Source organism: Eptesicus fuscus, chromosome 20, assembly GCF_027574615.1.
Source record: "Eptesicus fuscus isolate TK198812 chromosome 20, DD_ASM_mEF_20220401, whole genome shotgun sequence".
In the NCBI taxonomy this organism is placed as follows: domain Eukaryota; kingdom Metazoa; phylum Chordata; class Mammalia; order Chiroptera; family Vespertilionidae; genus Eptesicus; species Eptesicus fuscus.
Genome location: NC_072492.1, coordinates 40,184,571 through 40,201,318, shown reverse-complemented (window position 1 = coordinate 40,201,318; position 16,748 = coordinate 40,184,571). Strand labels below are relative to the sequence as shown.

At 53.7% G+C, this 16,748-nt stretch overlaps 1 protein-coding gene across 1 annotated transcript; it reads right to left on the bottom strand.

The window, feature by feature from the left end:
* Window positions 1–394: 394 nt before the first annotated feature.
* TAC4 (tachykinin precursor 4) lies at window positions 395–7,815 on the bottom strand. Its single transcript, XM_028128675.2, has 4 exons — window positions 7,696–7,815; window positions 4,420–4,513; window positions 1,968–2,000; window positions 395–715 (listed from the first exon to the last, which is right to left on the bottom strand). Exons 1-4 carry the CDS (start codon window positions 7,813–7,815, stop codon window positions 705–707), a joined length of 258 nt encoding a protein of 85 aa, XP_027984476.1. The 3' UTR covers window positions 395–704.
* Between the last annotated feature and the right edge of the window lie 8,933 nt (window positions 7,816–16,748).

Sequence of the window (16,748 nt, the reverse complement as noted above, 5' to 3'; positions counted from 1 at the left end):
GGGAATGACTGATTGCCTGTGTCCCCATAGTCAGGCCGTTAACCCTATACAAGAGAGTTGATGAAGGACCTGGGATCCAATTCTCCAACTCAGAAGCCACATGGATTTGGGTCCCTGAGATCATGACTGAGTAGGGAGAGTAAGTCTGCATTCGGGCTGGGGCTCTTGTCCTTACCTGTGTTGCAAACCCGTTTTCCCATTCAAGGGTGGGGACCAGGGCTGTTAGTATTGCCCGTTGCAATTCTGGGAAAGGCCTCCTGGCCTGCTGATGTGACAAACTGCTGGGCATGGTGCAGAGCCCAGGCCACTTCTGCCCTCTGCCCTGTACTGGAGAAGAAGCCATCACTGTTCATTCCTTTATTGAGCCCCTACTATGTTCTGAGCACAGGAGACAGAGAAGGGGCGGGGGCAGACATCCTGCTCTGCAATGAAATAAGAGTGCTGAGGGAGGACAAGGTCCCTCCGGCATGAGACTGACAACTGTGCCCATGTATGCATGACCGCTTCTTGAGACCGAGAGTCCTGGAAGGAACCCCACGGTGTTCACCGCGAGCCTGGCGGGACGTGCCAGTGTTGAGCACAGGACAGACCCACAGAGAAGAGAGCTGGCCTGGCCGGCCGGTCAGCTATAGCATCCAGGTGTGGAGAAGGGTTTTCATCTCTGGGAAGCATGGGATGGGGGCTCTCACTCTGGCCCGTGGTCCTCATCCTCTGCCTGGGAAGAGTTTTGTACATGGACGGTGGTTAAGGGGGTGTTGCCTGGCTCCTCCACCCTTGGAGGCCTTCCCTAGTCACTCCACACAAGGCCCCTCATTTCCCTAATTCATGTTTCTGGCTGTAGATGTCTAGGGTGATCCAATTACAGACTCATCTGCCACATCTTCCGTTATTCAGTCGTACGTGCCTCAAGAGCATGGACAGAGCCAACCCTCAGGTATCCTCTGTAAAGGAAGGGAAGTGGAGAGCCAGTATTTAAAAACCCAAAGGCCTCCTGGGGGTGTGGAAAGTGCCTTGGACAGGGAAACAGGAGACACAGCTTTCAGCTCTGGCTCTGTTACCGGCTCACTGAAGGATGACTTAGCATTCCTGCCCACATTCTGCAGGAGGGACATTCATTTCCATTTTAGTATTGGGGTGACTCCCATGGCCCTTCAAAGGGAATGGCCCAAACACTTAGGAGAAAATCTTGGAGGAAAATAGAAGATTCCCCCCCCCCCCATTTTTATCCCCAAGAGCCTATGTTGGAAGGAGCAGGTGTTCTGTTAGGAAAGTGGGAGACCTGCTACCTGACGGTGGGAGGGTTTCCACTCTAGGGACCCCAGCCATGTGACCCAGGAGGACAGTGTGGTGTGCCAAGGATAGCATCATGCCCGGGCCAGGGAGACCAGCTCCGTCTGGGCAGGGCAGGTGGTCAGGAAAGGAGAGATGGGGCTAGAAGTTAAGTGAGTGAGGGCTGCCTCGAAGGATGTGGTGCGTCCTTAGGGCATTGGTCTTGATCCTGAGAGCACAGGGGGTGAGGGGTGGGAAGGTAGAGGGTGGGTAAATGCTGGTTGGTTTTCTTTTGGTTTTGTTTTTCCTTTTCACCAAAGAGTCCTAGGCTGCTCAGATTTGCACTTTTAAGGTCCTTGAGGGTGCAAGGTGGGAAATTGATTGATTAGTTTTTCCAATTCTAGGCTTTAGGTAAAAATTCCCCGAGGTAATTTTGAACATTTGGCAGAACCGAATCCATCCCGGCTTCCTTATCCCTGCACCTACTCCCTAGGCATGCACAGACCACCAGGCCCGAGGACACAACCAGGAAGCCGAGCATGTGGCCAAACCACAGCTGGCCCCACCCTTGGCAATGCCAGCCTGGCATGTGTGCCCCTGGCCAGAGATCCTCCCCCACCTCCCTGACTTGTTAGAGGCCAGGACGACTCAACCCTCCCCAGGGAGCATGTTGAGGGAAAGGTCTGGCCAACACTCACCCATTTTTCTCTTTGGCTGGATAGGAGGTATTCCTGGAAAAACGGGAAGAAGGAATGAGGGCCGCACCGCTTCCCTGCGGGCCGGGTGAGGTGGGAAGGGCTCAGGGCTCTTTGGGGCCCGATGCCTGAGTTGGGTCTTCAGTGGAACTGCAGGCACTCCCCATGGCCCTCGTGTGGCTGAGCTTCTTGGCTGCTCCTGCGGGGAGGCAGTGTGGAGGAGTGGGAAGTCATTGGCACCTGGCACCGCCTGGGCATCCTTGCAGACACATTGACCTTATCTGAACCTTAATTTCCTCACCCCTGGTGAAGGGACTATGGTGAGATTTAATCACATGTGAGCATAGTAAGTGCTCAATAAGTGTTCCTCTTATATTCCTCCCCCTGCTTCCCAGGGGTTGTTGGATTTGGAAGAGAACTCTGAAATGGCCCGGTCTAAAACTCATTTTTTCAAGGAGGAAACTAAGGCCAAAAGTGTTTGGTAACAAGTTGGTTTTCTCTATTTTTATATTTTTTATTATAAAAGCAGTCTTTGAATACTTGCCCACTATAAAAAGAATTATGTAATAATATAGAGGCTTGTACAGTAAAAATTAAAGTCCCTGTCTACTCTCTCTCCCTCATCTCCACTTCCTGTCCTAGATATAATCACTGTTGACAATTTGATAATCATCCTCCTAGAACTTTCTCTATGCATGTGTATGTATGTTTGTATGTCGTTTTTTAAAAAACAAGAAGGTTCCTGTCATACATGTTGTTATATAACTTGCTTTTTCCACTTAACCAGTATCTTGGAGAATTTTCTGTAACTTTCCACAGATCTGCCGCATCCTTTTTTCAATGGCCACAAAGGCTATATATGGATGCGCCTAATATATTTTGACCAGGAAGCTAGGGTTCTGGCTCAGGAAATCTGGCTCCAGAGGATCCAAAGCATTTGCCTCTACCCTTAGGGTGACTACATTTCCCTACTGAAGGCTTTTATGTATTTCTAAATTCTTGCTATTGCAGACACGTCAATGAATGCTCAGGTACAACCTCAGGGCTACATATTTCTACTTGATAGATTCCCTGAAGCGCATTCCAACTTTGAGGACTATTGTGAACATTTCCTCTAAATAGACAGGTTATAAAAGTGCTATATATATATATATATATATATATATATATATATATATATATTGGTTTTTTTTTTTTTTTTTTTTTTTTACAGAGAGGAAGGGAGAGGAATAGAGAGCCAGAAACATCGATGAGAGAGAAACATCACCAGCTGCCTCCTGCACAACCCCCACCAGGGATGTGCCAGCAACCAATGTACATGCCCTTGACTGGAATCAAACCCGGGACCCCCGAGTCCGCAGACCGACGCTCTATCCACTGAGCCAAACCGGTCTCGGCTGCCTGGGAAGTTTTTATCCACCCGCCGTATTCACCAGACCTTGCTCCTTCAGATGACCACTTGTCCGATCGATGGCACACGCACTTTCTTTTTTTTTTTTTTTTAATATATATATGTATAAATTTTTTAAATATATTTTATTGATTTTTTACAGAGAGGAAGAGAGAGGGATAGAGAGTTAGAAACATCGATGAGAGAGAAACATCGATCAGCTGCCTCTTGCACACCCCCTACTGGGGATGTGCCCGCAACCAAGGTACATGCCCTTGACCGGAATCGAACCCGGGACCCTTGAGTCCGCAGGCCAATGCTCTATCCACTGAGCCAAACCGGTTTTGGCTATATATATATATATATAATGTTAACAATAAGAAAAAAAAACTGCTCTCTGTCCAGACTATTATATCCTTGTCTGGATGAGGGCCCCCACATTGAGGGCCCTCTCAGGGAACGCAGGTTCATTTTAATAATTCTATTGGAGTCCGGGCGGCGTGGCTCAGTGGTTGAGCATCAACCTATGAACCAGGAGGCCACGGTTCAATTCCCGGTCATGGCACATGCCAGGGTTGCAGGCTCGATCCCCAGCGTGGGGTGTGCAAGAGGCAGCTGATCAATGGTTTTCTGTCATCATTGATATTTCTATCTCTCTTTCCCTCTCCCTTCCTCTCTGAAATTAATAAAAATATACTAGTATTTTTTAAAAAATTAATTCTATTGGAAACATAGAACTAGAAAGCTTGGACTGTGGCTTGGGTCACATCTAGTTGCTGATCTGTAGCTCCAAATCCATCCACAGTATCAAAGGTAATGACACCAAATGTGCAAAACATTGCCCTCTACCCTTAGGGTGACTATATTCCCATATGCCAGACATATCCCAAGTTTACATGGTGAAGTTAACACTCTTCCCGTGTCCTGCTTTGGATAATTTATGTGGACACTCTACCCCACCCCATCGCCTGAGCGACCCCTACTGGCCTGGAAGCTAGGCGCGGGCTGGGTGAAACAACCCACTCAGAATCACTCCTCCATGGGCTGCCCACCTTTGTCACTCACCTCCCGCCTGCTTCCCCATCAGCGGAAAGAACTGGCTGGCTTTGTCCCTCTTCACCTCCTGCAGCTGGAGCTGAATGCTGGGGACAACACCTTCCTGAAAAAGCAGAGCGTTTGTTAGAGCGAGAGGAAGGCTGGCGGGGAGATAGGAAGGGCAGCTAAGCTCTGTGCTGGTACTGGGTTCTTGTGCATATATTTCACAATATTATGCAGTAATAATAATTTATAGTCAACATTTCACCTACTGTGTTCCTGGCTCTGCTCTAAGCACTTTAACATTAATTCTACTTGATCCTCACCAAAACCCCATGATGTAAGTACTATTATGGTCACCATTTTATTTATTTATTTATTTAAAAATATTTTTATTGATTTCAGAGAGAAAGGGAGATGGAGAGAGAGAGAGAGAGAGAGAGAGAGAGAGAGAGAGAGAGAGAGAAACATCAATGATGAGAGCGAATCCTTGATCAGCTGTCTCCTGCATAACCCATCCTGGGATGGAGCCCGCAACCTGGGCATGTGTCCTGACCGGGAATTGAACCGTGACCTCCTGGTTCATTGATCCACGCTCAACCACTGAGCCACGCCAGCCAGGCATTGTCACCATGTTACAGGTGAAAGCGCAGAGAGATTAAATCATTTGTCCAAGGTCACCAGCTAGGAAGTGAGAGTGGCTCCAGGCCTTGAAGCCGTCACCTGCCTCAGAGGCTCAAACACAGCAGTCATAATTTCATTTCCTCTTCACAGCCACCACATGAAGTAGGGACTATGAGTTATTCCCATTTTGTAGATGGGAAACTGAGCGTTCTGGGGGTTAAGTGATTTGTCCAAGATCACACAGGAAGTGGTAGAGCCAGGATTCAAACTCAGTCAGTCTGGCTCCAGAGCCTGGATTCTGCTCCACCTTGGGACATGTCTCCAACATAGACAAGGAGGGATCAGCTGAGGGACTCAGGGTGGGCACCCCGTAGGCAAGGCGAGACTGCTTCCCCTCCCAACCCCAGCCGGGTCTCCTTTCTTCCTCGGGCAACCCCCCCCCCCTTGTCCCAGATTCACCCTTCCCTAGAGCCTGGGCCTCCCATGAGGACCGTGGCCTGTGGCCTGGGGTAGAGCCACTACTTTGGGCAAAGACATTTTCTTTCTTGAGCTAATGCGGTGAAAGTTCTGGACCCAGGGCTATGGATTGAAGTCATTTCTCCATTCGCCTTGGCCAAAATTCTCTCCTTCTGTGGCCCCTGCTTAGAGGGGGAGAGGCTCACTGGTGGGAGAGTGACAGTGGGTGACATTCATTAGACCTTCTTCACGTCTCTGCATCCCCGGTGCCTGGCGCAGCGCCTGGCAGACAGAGGCTCAGCCCGTGTGGGTTAAAGAACCCTGAAAGGGTCTTTCTCTGACAGCGGGAAGAGGATGGGGTCTCCTTTTCCAGGAAGGCTGAAGACGGGGCGAGCGAGCAAAGTGATGAAGCACCTGCCAGGAGGCTGGGAGCTGGGGGAGTAGGGGGACTGGGGGCTCCCTCTTCCATCCCCATTTCCCCACCCTGCCCTGAGCTCCAGGAACCAGCAGGGACCTGTGCAGAAAACCCCTATTCCCCTCATAGTTCTTTTCGTCCCAACTTTTAGGACCAGAAGTGGATTTTTTTCTAAGACTTGGACCAATTCAGTCACTTCCCATCTGTCTCCTCCGCAGGACGTCAGTGGCTGGGGCCGCTTCTCAGACTGGAGTCGCCTCGCCTGGCCAGGAACCGGAAAAGTCTCTTTGGAGATTTGGAGCCATTTCTGGAAAGCTCATGAAAACCACTGTGCCCTGGTAAAAGGCGGCCATCAAATACAAGCTGGGGAGAACAGCTATTTATAAATTAAGTAACACTCACCTTTCTCACCCACTGGGTTTGGGGGGGGGGCGGGTTTCGTAGGAGACATCCTTCTCTTTCACTCGGGAAGGACTCCTGCCCCCCTCTAAGCCCTCTCCTTATCCATGTAACCCAATCGCCCTTGAAAGCGCTGAGGGAAACTGCAGGCAGGGAGCCTGGGAGCTAGGGAGGGGATCGGATGGTCCCTGGCAGTGCCTCCCTCCCTCCCGTCACCTCACTCGTCTTAATGGTTCCCATATTCCAAGCCCTGTGTCCCGGGAAGCAGAGGGAGGGGGTGTTAACTGAGAATAAAGGAGAAGAAGCAGTAGGCCAGCTGCCCAGTGAGGTGCTGGCAGGGGGAGAGCCCAGCAGCACCAGTTGAAGTTGATGATGTTCCATGTGGCTGCAGAGGGATCCCCTGTCACAGCGTCACAGCTCGGCTGCCCTATGCCTGGGCCAGGTCCCCTGATGTTTGGCACAGACTCCATAAAGCGTGAAAAATACCGGGAGGGTAAGGTATTTCCCCCCCATCTTTCCGGTGAGGAAACTGATCTCCAGAGAGCAGCAGTGACCTTCCCAAGGTCACACGAAGTCCGTGGAGAAGCTGAGACTTGAACCCAGGCCTCCCCGTCCTTTTGTCTTCTCCACGGCACACACTTCCACGCTCGGACAAACCAGGAAGGAAACCCACCACGGATGGCTGTTCATTCGATGGCTGTTCCCGTGGCCCCGTGGCCTCACCATCCTGGGACTAGGAGGAGCCAGGCTTGGCCTTGTCCCACTGTCCATCCTCCTGGAAGTCTGCCCTGAGCACCAGTCCTGCCTTCCGGTCTGGTGGCCCCTCTCCCCCATCTGACTAGAAGCTCCCCAAGGTCAAGATCTTTGACTCCCCTACCCCATGGGGTGGGACACAGGTGCTGGGTCCCAAACCTCTTGATTTCTCCCCAGCATTTGTCAGGGAATGAGAGTTCTACTTGTGAGATCCTGCCCAAGTTGCTTCCTTTGAAATTCTGAAAATGTCCTCTGATGCCCAGACACATAGTCAGACCTTGGGCAAGGGGTGCAGTTGTGCTTTTGAAGGTGCGTAACCTTGGACAAACGACTTGACCTTTCTGTGTCCAAGTTTCCTTATCTAGAAAATGGTCCTTTCCCCATCAAGTGGATATGAGAATTTAAATGGGTTAATGTTCATGAGGCATTTAGGACATATATGTTAAATAGGTCCACTCTCTCTCTCCCCCGCCCCCATTCCCCCTCCCTCATAGGCATGTGTCCCTTTAGAGCTCAGTCAGGCAAGGGCCCATGGCCTTGAACCTACCTACAGGGGGAAATCAGACCACCTGCCTTGCAGTGACAGCCTGCTCTCCTGCAGCCACGGAGGGGATCTACCCCTCCACCACAGACCACCCCCTGCCTTTCCCCAAAGTTACCTCCAGGGTCACGGTTACCGAAGACCCTGCTTTAGTGCCACCGAGTGCCAGTTTCTTGTCATCTGCCACAGTGCAGGCAGGCAACCCCGCCAGGAGAAGCAGGGTGAGGCAGAGCAGCATGGTGAGCGCGGCTCTGAGCTGGGACCCTCTGGGAGTCCCTCTCAGCCTGAAGAGCCGCCTCCAGCAGGCCCGTCCTCTCTCTGGCTCCTTTGTAGGTAAGGGAGGCTCAGCTACCCCGCTTCTGCCTTCCGCTTATCGGACCTCCCAGGGACATTTCCTGAGACTCCCCTCCCTCCCTCCCAGCTGGAAAGGCCAGTGATATCAGAGGAGGGACCAGACCTCTCGCACCACCGCCCCCAGCATGATCCCAGGGCTTATCGCTCTGATGCAACAGCCGCCTCGCCGTTGGCTGCTCGCCCTCTGGCGGCAGGTGCACAATGGGGCAGTGTGTGGGACCCGGTGCTTCCAGCTTCCTGACAGGAAGCCCAGGGGCCTGGTCATCTTGGAAATGGGAGGGGAACTGGATGGCTCCTCCCTTCCAGGTGCTGTGCCCCGCCCGGAGAGAGGCCTCTCCCTGGAACTTGGCCAGTGATCCACCACTTGTCTCCCCTTCCCGTCACTGAACCCCACTTCCTTAATGTTCCCCCTCTGCCAATAGACCCCATAGAAACACAGGACTTGCCCTAAGAGGAATAAGGAGGCTCCTCCCAAGTGGGAACTGGGATTTGCCTGAGAAATGGCTTCCTGCTCGCGTCCTCGGCTCTAAGCTACCTTCCCACTGTTGCCAACGTCATCTTTCTAAAGCCCTACCCCCACCTGTTTCTTCCCACAAATTTCCAATGTCTCCCCATTGCCCTCGGCATGAAGTTCAAGTTCCCTAATATGGCACTCAAGGCCCTTCTTCACTTAGCTCTGCCCCGCCTCCCATCCCATCCATCCATCCATCCGTCCATCCATCTGTTCGTCCGTGTAGAACAAGGGACCTGCGGTCAGAGAGACCTGAATTCCAGTCCTAGCTCCACCACTAAGTAGCTGTGTGACCTTAGGCACATTACGTAGCCCCTTCAAACCTTCGAGTCCTCCTCTGTAAAAGGAGATTAATAATAGCACTTACTTCCAAAGTTGTTCGAGGATGACATGAGCTAATGCATGCGAAGCACTTAGCACACTGTGTGATGGTAAATATTTAATACCTGTTAACTATTATTACTCTTGTAATCATGGACACTGGGTGAGGCACTCGGCCACAGAGGGAACCGCTGGCCGGCAGCTAAGCTGTGTTCAGTTAGTGCCGGCATAGCGATGGGACCACGGGAAGGGGGGAAGGGGGTGTCCCCTCCCGGTTTGCCCCATAGCCATTCCCTGCCCCCGGGACAGGCTGAGTTCTCACCCCCATGCTTTGGCCTTGGCTGTTGCTCTGCTTGGACCTCCCTTTCCACCTGGAGAACTCCCACCCAGCCTTAAAGGCCCAGCTTAATGGCCACCTCCTCCGTCGAGTTTTCCTGCCTCTGTTCCTAACTCCTGCAAGAATTAGCTGGCCCCTTTCCTGGGCTTTCCCAAGTATCTGTGATTTGTATGTACCTCGCAGCCCTCCTCTACTCTCAGGCTGTGTCCTGAGCAGAGGTAGGTGCCGAGAGCAAGAACGGAGGCGGATCCAGCCCCTGCTCTGCTCGTGGAGCTGCACGGCCTGCTGCCAGCCGGCGGCCCCCGGAAGAAGGTGCGTTGCTCTGTTTCTCCCAGAGGGCCAGCGGGTCTGCCAGATGGGGAGGCGATCACGCCAAGAGCTCTCTGAGAGTGGGCTGTCATATATGGGTACCTGGCACACAGTAGGTCCTTAAGAAACATGCCGCCTCTCTGAGCTCAGGCCAGTGAAGGCAGCGATGAATCAGGGCGAGTGTGGAGGTTTGAGGGAGGACAGCCACACACACACCACCTTCCTCCCTTCCAGGAACTTCTTTGGTGGATCCCAAACCTGATGGCTTCGTTTGCTAAAATGCAGAGTCCCCGGCCTGGCCCTCTGCTGACACAGCCAGCCCTGGTCTGTGGGTCTGTCTCAACATGCCAGGTGGCAGTCCCTCCGCCTCCCAGAGAACTCCCCAAAGGCGGTGCGCTTACTCCCTCACGTTCCACTTGGATGGTTTTACTTTTCACCACCTTTATTTTTATTTTTTTAAATATATTTTATTGATTTTTTTACAGAGAGGAAGGGAGAGTGATAGTTAGAAACATCAATGAGAGAGAAACATGGATCAGCTGCCTCCTGCACACTCCCCTACTGGGGATGTGCCCGCAACCAAGGTACATGCCCTTGACCAGAATCGAACCTGGGACCCTTCAGTCCGCAGGCCGGTGCTCTATCCACTGAGCCAAACCGGTTAGGGCTCACCACCTTTATTTTACAGATGTGGAAACTGAGGCAGGCTGGGCTGGCCCTAGGTGACACTGAGAATTGGCGGCGGACGAGAGGCCCCAGTGGGCAAGCCTCCCACCGCCCACGGAGGCCTCTGCCCACAAGAGCAAGCAACACCGGGCAGAGTAACAGCCTTCGTCTCTGCTGGGGGAGATGGCTACACGTCCAAACCGGGTGACCTTTGCACCCAAGGAGTATCTCGGAGCCTGTTTCTCCATTTGCAAATCGGGGCCACCCTCCATTGGGTGGTGGTCAAGATTTCATGAATTCTCACCGGTAAACAGCTCGGCACAGAGCATGTGCTCCATTCATCCTAACTTCATGTTGGTGATTATTTCACCTCTGGAACCCTGGGCCTCAGAGCCGGTTTCCTGGCCCCGCCAGCGAAGGAGCCATCCCGCGTGGGGACAGGATGTGGTGGGTGCACAGAGGGGAGGTGGCAGGGGCCTTGGGGCAGAGGAAAGGGAGGCGGGGAAGCAGGGAGAGAAAATCCCAAAGATCCGGAAGGCCGGGAGGGACGCGAGGCCCAGGATGGAAACCGCAGCTATTTACAGCGCTGTCCTGGGGCTGCGGTCGGTCGGCTGGCGTTCGCGGCCTTGGCATTGGAGCCCGCCGCCCCGCCCGGTGCCCTCGGCCACCCGGGCATGGCCCTGGCCGGCGCGCCCCGCCTCGCTCCGTCCACGCAGCCCTGGCGGGGTGGCTCGGGGCCCCGCAGCCTGGGAGGGAGGTGACCCTTCGCTGGGTGCTGGCGGGCGCGGGAGGGGGTGACGAGACCCCGGGTAGGCTGGTCCTTCGAGGCGGGTGCGCCTGGGAGGCGCTGGGTCTGTCCGCGGGGCGCCCCGGGCGCTGGGTGGGCGCTCTGGATTGCTCCAGGCTGCGGTTTGGCCAAGACTGCGGAGCCGAGGGGAGAACGGGCGCGGGAGGAAAGGACCTTTTTTAAAAGCGGGGAGAGAACAGAGAAGAGGGGCGAGGAGCGAGGGCGGGATGCGGGCAGGAAGCTGACGTTTCCTGGGCGCCCACTCTGCCCAGAGGAGGTGGGGTGCTCAGCCCATCTCCCCGGCCGGCGTGGGGAGGGCGCGCGCCTCGGATGCGGCCACCAACGATGAAGTGGCCGAGGTGGGATGCGAACCTACTGCCTCCCACCGGAGGGCCTTTCACCTGGAGAAACGCCGACGGGAGCGAGAGGGGCGCGGCGGGGCAGGACGGAGAAAGTAGGGGAGCCGGAGGGGGACGCAGGAGGGCGGGGCGCCTGGGAGGGGTCGTGGCTGCTGGGTGGAGGCCCTTGAGGGGAGGGAGCAGCTGTCTGGCCGACCGTCTGGGTTCCACCACCCAGAGGGCGCTGCAGGGGCCCTCGCTTCCCTCCTCCCGCGCCCTTTCAGCGCCCCCACGTGGGAGCTCCTGAGCCCGGTTCCCCTCCTAGAACTCGGAGTTGGCGGATCCAGGCGGGGCTGGAGCCGGGTGGCCTGTCCCTTGGATAGAGGGGCGGGAGGGGGCTGGACCATCAGGACGCCGGGTGGGGAGGGGTTGGTAGGGTGGGTATCCTTTTGGGGGTGGGCCGCCGCGGCCCCCCCTAGAGGGAGGGATAAACGTGGCCTGGGGTGAGGGATTGGCACAATAGCCTTTGCCCCCTGTGCTGGGACCCTTCCAGCTGCAGTGGCTAAGACTTCTCTGAAAAAGGCAGCTGCTCCCCCGATCTTTGAGGTCATATTCATGCATTTATCCAGCGATTCTGGATTTCCTGAGCACTTGACATCATGGGAGTTGCCCGAGAACAGAGATGAAAGAAACAGACGCGCATTGTAACCGTGTTAACAAGGGGTGGAAAGTGCGCGGCGGGGCATTTGGGGAGAAACGAAGAATCCTACCTTTCCCCACGTCTGCATTGCAGGGACACTGCCCACGCTTGTCCCGGACAGAGAACCCTTGAACTGGGGAAGTGGGTCTCTGCACCCAGAGCGCGGAGGGAGCGCAGGGAGCGGTTGCCCTCTGTGCCCAGACATTGTGTGGGCAGATGACCGGGCCTTGCTTTCGGCTTTTCTGGCCCCTCAGTTATGCCCGGGCTGTCTCTGGGCGGGTCTGAAGGAATCGACCAGTTTCAGAAAGAAATTCTCTGTCCTGAGAATGATTCAAAACAGTCCCTGACCTTGCCTTTGTCATCAGGCACCTCCCCCACCATCAAAGGGCCCTGGGAGCTACTCACCCTGTCTCCCTTCTCCATCACCTTCCTCCATATGGCCCCGGACCCACCCACACCGCCCTTTTTGCCATTAGGCTCTATGGGAATAGACTAAGCGTGCACAGTTGTGGGTATTTGTCCACAAGAAGGATTTAAGTCAACAGAAACGAGGCAGAGCACAGTGGCTAAGAGTCAGTGTGCCTCGCCAGCACAGCCAGGTTCGGTGAGCCTGAGAGGGGGGACGAAGGACTAAGAAAAGACAGACAAGAGAGGAAAGCTGGGGCCAGGTGGGACGCTGCCCTCTCTGATGGAGAGACAGCGCCACGGCCTTCAAGCCGAGTCTTTATTTTATGGCCAGTTTCCACGAGGCAAAGGAAGGGCCTGGTTACAACGTTCTCCTGGGTTTCGAATCTTCTCAATTACATGCACCTGATCAAGCTTTGTTTACTTGCTGCACCGCCCGCAGCCTGTACCACTCAGCCACCTGGGAGCCTCTCTCCGAAAGTAAGACCCTGGGTTCAAGTTCTGAGCCCACCACTTACCATCTGTGTGACCTCAGGCTTTCTGAACTTCACTTACCTCATCCAGAAGAGAGGGGTTATAATAGCCTCACTTCAAAAGGCTGTGGAGACGTTTAAAGACTGTTGAGATCATGTATAAAAGGACTTAGGGCAGCATCTAGCACATTGTAGGCTCTTAATAGATGATCGCGATTATTATTGCTGTTTAGTTAAACAATAACACTCATCCATATTTTACAGGAAAGCCCAGAGGAAGGAAAATCACGTTAGGCATTCCTTGATATGTTGCCATCGGCTGAGTGTTTCCCAAGGAGACGAACTGGTCTCTCCATCAGACTAGGAGCTCCCTGCGGCCAAGTCTCTTAGACAAGGCTCAGCGTGCGGGACCTCAAAGGTAGGGTTCAGGAGCTTCAGGCCTGAGGGCCAAGGAAGGCGTGTGGAGCCCCTCTTGCTGGGGAATGTGGGCTCTGGTCCTGCCCCTTCCCGAAATGTGGAGGTGAAGAAGTTTCTCTCCGGAGTGCTTGCTTCTCCCGGGGCCTGTGTGCAATCAAGGCACCCGGAGTCTGACCCCATCCATTAGTGCGGGAGACGCTCATGACGAAAACCTGCCTTTTCTTTCTGGAGTGTGGGAGAAGAGTGAACTGCTAATTGAAGTATAATTAGAATGCACTGTCCTTTGTCTACCAAGTGGAGCTTCCAGACCCCACCGTCTGCAGAACAGTTTGTTTCTCGTGTCCGGAGGAGTCCGGAGCCAGCCACGCAGAGACAGCTCCCACGGGTTGGGTCGCTGGGCCTGCTGAGCCGGCTGGGCTGGGCATGAGGCTCAGGATTAACTCCTGTCCCCCTCTCCCTGACCATTGTCTGGAGCCCTTGAGCTGACGGAGCTCCCAGAGGAACGCTGAGTTCAGTGAGGCCCTGTGCAGGCTGCTGGGACCTGGGGAGGGAGGAGACGAGGCCTTGAGTGCCAGGCTGGGGTGTGAGGATTTTATCCAACAGACACTGGGGCGTCACTGGAGGTTTTAGAACAAGAGAGTCATGTGGGATTTCCCCTTTCAACGGTTCCCAAACCCTCTTCCCCTCAACAAGGCGATGGTGAGGAGGCGCTGGAGACAGGGGAGCCTTTTAGGAGGTGATAGTGATAGTCTGGAGGTGACATGCAGGCCTGGGGTGGTGGGAAGAGGGTGTCAGCAGGTCTGAGAGCTGGAGGGATGGAGAGAGGGAGGCTCTGGGAAGACAAGGAGGAGCTGGTAAGGGGTCAATTTGGACAATCGGACAGTTTGAAGGTCTTACTGTCCAAGGGGTGGGCCAGGAGGTGCTTGAAGCTCAGGGACAAGGTCATAGAGCTTTAAGGAGGTCAGTGGGCCGGGATGATGAAGTGAGGGGAGACCAAGCTATCCCAGGGAAATTGAGAATAAAAGGGTTGAAGCTGCAGATCTGAGCAGCCTGAATATTGAAGAGGCAGGTGATGGACAAGGGGTTGGGGTGAGAGCAACTGAAAGGGAGAAATTAGAAGGATGGGTGCCCAGGAGAGGGGACCAAGTGCAGACATCCATGAGGGAGATGCTTATAACGATACACACATATATGAACAAACACGTCTGTTGTAGAGACTGGGAAAAGCACTGGCAGAACGCACATGGGTGGTCGGCAGTGGCTACTTCTGAGATGGTCAGTAGGTAAAGGCAGGGTTCCATCATCTATTCGATGTCCCATATTATTTGGGTATTTTACAGTGAGAATATGTGCATGTATTGCTCTCACAATTTAAAACAAGATAAGAAGTAATCCAAAGGCCCATTAACATTAACAAGAGAATGGATAACTCAGTGGTGACAGTGGAATACTGCACAGCTGTGAAAATGAAGGAATTAGAGGACATGCATCAAGGATAAAACTCAATGTTGAGCAAAAGAGGCAAGTGGCAGCAGGACACCTATCGTGTGATTCCATCTATGTAGAATGGAAAAAACATTAAAAAAAATCGACATTACAGATGGATGCATATACATGTAGTGAATGTATAAAATACTCACAGGAATAAGTGATAAATTCAGGAGCGAGCTTACCTGTGGGGGGAGGAGGGCACAGGTCACTTCAATTTCCTCTGTAAAAATCTGTTTCTTAGCTGGGTAGTGAGGATTCAGGTTTGCTGTACTATTATCTATGCACTTCTATATACCTGAGATAATGAATACATTAAAAAAAAAAAAAGACTAGAAGAGAAATATGAAAAACCATGGGACAGAGGTTTTTTTTTTTTTATGATCAAGATAAACGTTATTCATTTTTATCTATTTATTTAGTTTGGCACTGATGTTAGCAAAACCTTAAAAATAAATATATATTGACAGTATTACAGATGTCCCCCAACGCAGAGGGGTTTTAAGAAAGAGAAGGTCAACAGTATGAAACGCAGCAGCAGGTCCTGCAGTGTGTGAGGGGCTGGGGCAGAAGCCGGTTGCCCTGGGGTGTTTTGGGCCCACAGCCGAGGATCTGCTTTCGGTTTTCCTGCTCAGAGTCCTGACAAGAGGGCCCTGAACCCCATTACCAGCCAGTGGTCCTCCTGGGGGAATCTCCCACTGTGATCTGTACTCCCACGGCCCCTGGACCCACGAGGGAGCATCAAGGGTCTCACCAGGAGTAAATGGAGTCGTTGCCCTGAGAGAGACGCTTCGGGACCCAAAGGGGTGACAGTGGCCCCACCATCAGCACTGCCGGAAGTGCCGATGGGCCCTGAGGCGGGAAGATGGCCATGCTGACTGACAGGAGTCAGTGAGTCTCTGGCACCCAGAGGGCAGGTGGGCGAGGACGGTGTTGAGGCTTGAAGGTTAGAGGAGGCAAAAGCCAAACCCCAGTGCCCAGGCAAGGAGAGTGGGCGATGCCCGGGCTTGGCAGACAGAAAGCGGGCTGAAAGATGCAGTGCCAAGCTGGGGAGAGGGGCTGCCAGGGCTGGAGATCAGAGGAGCGGATGGGGGAGGGCTGGGCACTGTCAGGGCTTGAAGCAGGAGGCTGCGGGAGGGGGGTGGGGGAGGACGGGCAGGGGGGGAGGGGGAGGGATCAGTGAAGCCAGGGGGTGGCCGGGAGGAAGTGGGCAGTGCCAAAGGAGCGATGGGAAAGAGCCAGTGCGGGCTTGGGACTGGGAGGGTGGTGTTCAGGGGAGGGAGCTCTCGCCCTATCTCTTTCCCCAGGTCTCATTCTGTTTTGCAACAAAAGCAGATGCTTCTGTTGTTAAATTGTAAAACCCAAGAGTTTCAGGTTCCGAGGGCTCTCGGGGGTCATCTTTTCCAATCCCCTTTTTCTACAGATGGGGGCAGTGATGCCCACTTGGGGGACTGGCCTTCCCAATGCCAGTCAGGACGGACCTGGACCAAACCTGCCTGTGTGTACAGGCCTGTGCCACACCTGGCGGAGTAGAGTTGAGAGCTGGGAGGTGAGAGGGTGTCAAGAATGAGGGGCTCCAGCCCAGCTGGTGTGGCTCAGTGGTTGAGCATCAACCTATGAACCAGGAGGTCACAGTTCGATTCCTGGTCAGGGCACATGCCTGGATGGCGGGCTCGATCCCCAGTATGGGACGTGCAGAAGACAGCCGGTCAATGATTCTCTCCCATCATTGATGTTTCTATCTCTCTCTCCCTCTCCCTTCCTCTCTGAAATCAATAAAAACACACACCCACATATATATATATATTTTTTTTAAAGAGTGAAGGACTCCAGTCTTGGCAAGGGAGCCAGGGGTCCCATTGAGAGACAAGGCTAACAATCCAAACCCAGCCAGCGGCGGAAGGCTGCATGCAATGCACCACTGGGAGATGCTCTGGGGCAGCAGCGGAGCAGACCCCTGTGAGTTGAGGCCTTTGGGGGATGCAAGGGTCCCATGGGAGCTGTCACTTTGGCAAAGCTCAAATACTAGTAAACGGGGGGCATTTGAATTCATTAAGAATTGACT